This window comes from Centropristis striata, chromosome 11, assembly GCF_030273125.1.
Source record: "Centropristis striata isolate RG_2023a ecotype Rhode Island chromosome 11, C.striata_1.0, whole genome shotgun sequence".
Lineage (NCBI taxonomy): Eukaryota > Metazoa > Chordata > Actinopteri > Perciformes > Serranidae > Centropristis > Centropristis striata.
This window is the reverse complement of record NC_081527.1, coordinates 20155411-20162027: the sequence shown is the minus strand read 5'-3', so window position 1 is coordinate 20162027 and position 6617 is coordinate 20155411. Positions and strand designations below refer to the sequence as shown.

The window sequence follows — 6617 nt, the reverse complement described above, 5'->3', positions numbered from 1 at the left end:
ATTACATACATCCTTTCACAGTAGCTTAATACTTAACCCCCCAGAAAGTAGATTGTGTAAACTGTGATAAATATTCAACATCATAGTATAGTGATGTTTGTCATTGTTGCATAAATCTGCATGTGACATTCAATTTCCATATCCAGTAATAGAATGCAAATACTCTTCACGCTGCATTTATTTGCATTCTCTTAACATTTGGCTAACGTTGTCCTGTGTACAGATTAACAAACCTAAATCCTAAATTCATACTGGTAGGCATGCCTGTTGTTGCAGATTGCAGGATGAAAGTGGTGGACTTTTCAACAGTAATTGGCTTTCAAGTGGATGGTAGAATGCACAGCATAATGCAGTGAATATTAATAAGGAGGGGTAATATTTGAGGCGCTGCTAAGCACTGCACTCTCTTTTTTGGGTCTTTGAATTTGACTTCTATCGACTAATGTGCTGAAAATTCTAGCCCTAAAGTACCTGGGGCTTATAGAGGCTACTGTTTTTTCATTACTGACACATTGTCATCACTGCATGTTAACTAGTTCAGATATGTTTAATACAGTAACATTAACAGGCTGGCTCACTCTAATTCAACCTAGAAAAGATTCAGGAGTAATTCACATTAATGTCTTATCTGCGTGCCAAACTAGTGGAGCACTCAATATAATTTGGCTCTTAACTATAATCTATGCTCTTCTTTTGTTCTATATATTTGATCATTCTTTGTTTAAATGCTACACTTTAAAGTTTACAGTTCCATATTTAGCTTAAATGAGACTTGGATATATCAGACCAATAAATTATGAGCCAATAATGAGAAATTTACATCATTATATATCATTCCCTCCAGCTCCCCCGCGACCCTAGTTAGGTGGTTACGGATAATGAATGTATTATTCCAATAATGAAATTATAAACTATAAAGAGACCTATCTGTCCCTCAACTCTTTTACATTTCTTTATTAAGCATAACAGTCGAGTATATGCCTATTGTCTTTGTGTTGTATCTGCAGGCTGAGCAGCCATAGGCTATTTGGTTCTATAAAAGCCTTTTCTGTACCGAGCATTTAATACATTGACATGTGTTTTGACAGATTATCCCAAAGCATTTTTAAGTATTGTTAAATTTTTTGACGAATTTTACTACTGTTCTTCGGTTTTGTTAACAACAGTGATGTAATTTAGATTAGGTTAGGTCAGAGCTATGAAAAATTAAATCATCCACCTTCACTCACTGCATCTTAGCCTTTCTTATCGTCAGTGGAGCATAAAGTAAAGGTTATGAACTTATTTTTAGAATACAAAAAAGTGAAATTATCAGTTATCTTACCAGTATTGGCCATGAGAATACTGTATATTGGTATTGGCTGGAAAAAAAGTCCCTATTGCGCATCCCTAATCAGCTTTCTGTTTTGCACATGTGAGAAATGTGTTGTCTATTAAACCACAACAACTTTAAACACTTCCAGAAATGATCACATGTAATAAGTCAAGAAGGTTGATATGGTTTAGGCTGGTCCATAATGCATCGTCTCAATGTGATTCATACTGCAGGTACTGCCAGCTTTGACAAGTCAACATCTAAATTTAGTGAAAACAGTACAACAGCAATGTTGCCAGTCTCATTATGTTGGACATTAAGTAATGTACTATAATTACTACAGTTCAGCAAAAAAAATATCCTACAACAAGCAAACGACACTGATATGATATAAAACTGAAAAGGGGCAGTTACAGCAAGTCATTCTTTGTGATACCCAACTTATGCAGATTTGGCAAGCACCTCAGAGGACAGATTACCCTGTTAGTGACTAAAGCCTGCAGTAAAGCAGTCGGCATTTAAGAGCACATACATCATGAAGTTAAAGACGGAGCAGCAGAGATGCAACACTGCACCGAACAGAGCGATACCAGTAAGAAGGAGTAGTAAACACTACCTGAACTACAGATTAGACTGAACGTGGGATCATTTATAACTATCACAGCATCTAAACATTTTGTTTTACTATAAACAATATTCAGCAGCTTACACATACAAGTACACTGCTACTAAACAAAAAGCTATTCATTGAAACTGTTTAGATGCAGAAAAAAGTCAACAAAAACTTCAGGTTTACAGTAGTCTAGATCAGCTATTCTCAACCTGGGGGTCGGGACCCCAATTGGGGTCGCAAGATGATTTCTGGGGGTCGCCAAATCATTTTGGAAGTCAGCTCTGTCTCCACTGTGTTAAAGTGTTCATGTATTTTAGTCTTTTTGGTCACTTAATGTCTTTTTTTGGTCATTTTGTGTCTTTTTTTGGTAATTTTGTGGTCAATTTGTGTCTTTTCTGGTCACTTGTTTCCTTTTTTGGACATTTTGTGTCTTGTTTTAGTCATTTTGTGTCTATTTTGTGTCATTTTGTGTCTTTTCTGGTCATTTTGTGTCTTTTTTGGTCACTGTGTGTCTTTTTTGATCATTTTGTGGTCAATTTTTGTCTTTTTTGGTCATTTTGTTTCCTTTTTTTGGTCATTTTGTTTCTTTTTTGGGTGATCTTAACTGTGTGTGTGAGATTGTGTTCAGTGAGCGGGGGTCATGGACAACATGCATGTTAAATTGGGGGTCGCGACTCAAAAAGGTTGAGAACTACTGGTCTAGATGTGTGTAGCCCATATTAGAAATAAAAACAACATTTGCTCACAATAGTAGTTAGGTCAGCAAATGATGTTTCTGACTTTTTTTCCATCTGCGCTGTGCCACAGACATTTCTTATATTTCTAAGATAAGCTAAATGCAATTTTGTCCTTAAGGGTTTGAATTGCTCATCTGATAAGCAGTAAAATTATAAAGCTGTAACATTTGCTTGACTGTGGATATGTTCACAGAGGCACATACAGGTATATTTGTATAAACGACTGTGAAACAACTTGTGCATTTGGCAGATACAGAGTAATCACTGCAGGTATCAAGTGAAGCTTTGTTCCATTAAGCTACAAACCCTGCAGAAAAAATAATAATAAAACAAACACTCCACATAGCCTTTAGCAATATGTTGATATGAAAGGCTGTGATAAACAGAACAGCCAACATTTTTCTTTCTCTGCCACTGTCAGACAGACTTAGCAAGATAGCAGTTGTGCACACACTCAACTCACCTTTTTTCTATCTTCTCTTCAGAGATGAAACCTCAGAAATCTGAAACGGAGAAAAAGACTGCATTCAACATACAGCCATCCGAAAGGCAGCTATTCAATAAATGTGACAGTTGCTGCAAATGACCTAGCATAAATGTTGTCTGCGATAACAGCCTATTTATATGTAATCAACTGCTCAATATTTGCCAAGTGCCTGTGGAGAACAAACCCAAGAGCAGAAGAAAAGGTCCAAGACCCTGGACACAGAGATGGCAGAGTATGATGAAGGGCTTGAGCACTAATTGCATATTCAAACTGCAACACTAGTGTGGCATTCATCAACATAAGTGCACAAATATCTTATAGAAAAAGAAATAAAAGCGGATATTCAAGTAAATCGAAGAGAGCAACAAAGGAAGCTTTAAAGCTTTAAAGCCTTCCATGTGAAACCAGAAGACAAGTAATATGGATGGGTTTCCATTCTGCTTCACGCTGACACATTGCATAATTCTGAGGCTGAATACATATTAATGTTTAACCACAGCTGACTAGATGCTTCCTGTGAATGGAGGTGTTTTGTGACATCTTGTTTTGTAAAAATTGTAATAAAAAACTAAAAGACTAAAAGGTTTTCAGAAATGAGTCCGGATCTATTTAAAACCCCAAACGTTTCAATGATGAAGCTGTTATTGCAGAGCTCCGTTGCTTTAAGCTCTCAGGTGTCAATTTACTTCACACTCTACATCCTAAACAGCAGCAACTTTCTCACATTCACCGCTTACCTACGATGAGATTATTTATGATATGGGTGTATCTCAAAACTGAGTGAAGCCTTAGTATGATGTTTAAAAGCCAATACAACTGCCCCAAGCTTTAGTTTGATAGTAAAGAATGAGCATGACAAAGTGCTTTACTATCTAGAGCGATGTGTTGGTATGATAAAAGGTATTATTTGTGCTCAGTTCCTTTAAGTGGCTTGGGTCTCATCAATCACATAGATAAAATGTCTGTGATACAGGAACAGGAACATATAGTAGATGCGCGCGCGCGTGCATACACACACACACACACACACGCACACAAACACACACACACAAGATGGATACATCTTTGAATTGTGATATTGGCTTATACATAAACTAGAAGGGTCAATATTATTAAATATCTTATTGAAATATACATAGGAGATAATATTTAACCACATTGTGAAAAATACAGTAACACTGTAGGAATTGGGGAATAAAATGCTTTCAGACGATCCTGAATATTACAAATATCTAATAAAGCTATTACAGCCTGGAGCAGAAATATGTTTATCACAATTAGCATGAAGATCTTGTAAAGACATGCTCAGGATCAAACACAAGGTATGGGATACACACAATGTGGCTAAACAAATAAATACCCCCATTACCAAACCATTACCAGTAATACTAACTAAAGCTGATTCTGTATACATCAAGAGGGCAGACAAACCCACTAGATGGCCTCAGAGAGAGAAAAAACACCCCCTGGGCTCACTTCCACTACCAGTGACTCATTGTGCAATCATTGTGCACTTATTGATGCAAAGATATTGTACATTGTAGTATCAGTTTTTTGTTTTCTTTTTTTCCTGGTATATGAATGTGATGAGATGATATGATAAGTATATGCCTAAATTATAATTTTCTAAGGAAGCCAAAAACTAGCACAAAGCAACACTAGCCCTTTAAAATTAGTCCTAATTAAGAGTTTGATAGGACACAAAATAGTTAAAACCTCGAGTAAACCGTCTGAATTACAATGATACGGACTTCACAGCCCATATTAGAAGGCTTCAAGAACAGACATTAATAGTGTAAATTCCCAAACATATCTGCCACACACTTAATCAGACAAATTAACCTGGGGCTTTTGGGGCTGGTCTTCTGTGGCAAGTGCCTGCTTTAATTCCAGCCTTGATCAAAATGCCATACATTTTTAATAAGCATAGCTATTATTATCTGTCTGGAAACTGTGAAACTCTGCATGTAGATCAAGAGTGAGCTTACCCAAACACTGAATGTGGCTACAAATGCCGCTCAAAAGTGTTTTCCTACAGATGTTATATCATCTAAATATACCTATAGGTCTAAAATATTTTGTTATCTATTAGTTACATGGAAGATTACAATGGATTACAGTGGGATCTACTACAGGTAGACAACTCTAATTGAAATATTTCATGCAGCCTTAAAACCACTTAAAACTGGTGCAAGTGTGCCACCCAGTGGATAATATGATGATGTGCAATGGTAGACCCCCATTTATGACTAATACGGTGTAAATCTGCTGTACAAAAAAAAAAACCTGCCTGAATAAAAAAAATGAACACGCTTGAGAGCCTTCTTAGCTAGTTTTATTCCTCCTCGTAGTCATAAATTGTATCTTAATGTGCATCAGTCTTAGCCACTCAAAAAACAAAACAGGTGTGCTAAATCAGTCCCTAATTAAACGCACGCTACATAAATAGCCGCCCATTAAACAGAAAACCGGGATATGTATTCCTGAAGCACTAGATATAGCGTTTGTCGTACTTAATATTGTCGAAGTTAATATTTGACACCGTTTAAAAATGACTAATGATGTATCTAAAAAGAAGGGGAAGATGACAGGTGAGAAGAAGGGCAAGAGAAAGGCCAAAAGAAGAGAGACATACGCGATGTACATCTATAAAGTTTTGAAACAGGTGGGTGGGAGAAACGCACCGAGTTTTAACTGCTTCGGTTTTCCTATCTTAATTTTAACGAGGCTATTACCTCTTTAAAGGTTCATCCGGACACGGGGATTTCGAGCCGAGCAATGAGCATCATGAACTCCTTCGTGAATGACCTGTTTGAGAGGATTGGCACGGAGGCGTCGCGGCTGGCTCAGTACAATAAACGCTCCACCATCACCAGCAGAGAGGTGCAGACTGCAGTGAGACTGCTGCTGCCTGGGGAGCTGGCCAAACACGCCGTGTCTGAGGGAACCAAAGCTGTCACCAAGTACACCAGCTCCAAATGAAGACTTTTCAACTCACTCCCAAGTTGTTGTGACAAGAGGTTTTCAAACCCGTTTATCAACGGTTCTGTACGCTGGTTCACTTCAATAAATGCACCAATAGCTGACTTTTCGTTTGTTTTTTTTAACCCTCTATAGTTATTTTTTTTCACTTGGAGGGGAAGCAGTAAAACGCCAATAATAACCACTAGATGGGGTAATTGTACGTCATATTGATTTAAAGTATTGAGTCAGTACCTGTCATAAACCCGAGCCCTATGTCAAAGCAGCTCGCATATCATATACTATATTGCATTCATACAAGGGGCTCTATCAGCTGTAGCTCCAGTTTTTAAAAAAAAAGTTGTACATAATAGCCATTTATGCCCCCCATTTGTAAATAAATACACTAGAGCTATTAGCTTTATTGAATTTAACAACTGTACAATGTTAGAATAACCCCCATATAATAATTTAATAAGACTCTGCATTCATCTTACACAACGG

General features: G+C 37.1%; 1 protein-coding gene across 1 annotated transcript; it reads left to right on the top strand.

Annotated features, from left to right (window-relative positions):
* The first annotated feature begins 5523 nt into the window (after nucleotides 1–5523).
* Nucleotides 5524–6238, top strand: zgc:92591 (uncharacterized protein LOC436997 homolog). The gene is made up of 2 exons (XM_059344012.1): nucleotides 5524–5817; nucleotides 5898–6238. The coding sequence occupies exons 1-2, from the start codon at nucleotides 5704–5706 to the stop codon at nucleotides 6132–6134; spliced, it is 351 nt and encodes a 116-aa protein (XP_059199995.1). The 5' UTR covers nucleotides 5524–5703; the 3' UTR covers nucleotides 6135–6238.
* The last annotated feature ends 379 nt before the right edge of the window (nucleotides 6239–6617 follow it).

Excerpts from the sequence above, each read along its gene's own strand:
- zgc:92591 (XM_059344012.1), top strand. The coding sequence starts at position 5,704 with ATGACTAATGATGTATCTAAAAAGAAGGGGAAGATGACAGGTGAGAAG. Across the intron at positions 5,818-5,897 it reads TCTATAAAGTTTTGAAACAG|GTTCATCCGGACACGGGGAT; the intron begins GTGGGTGGGAGA and ends ACCTCTTTAAAG.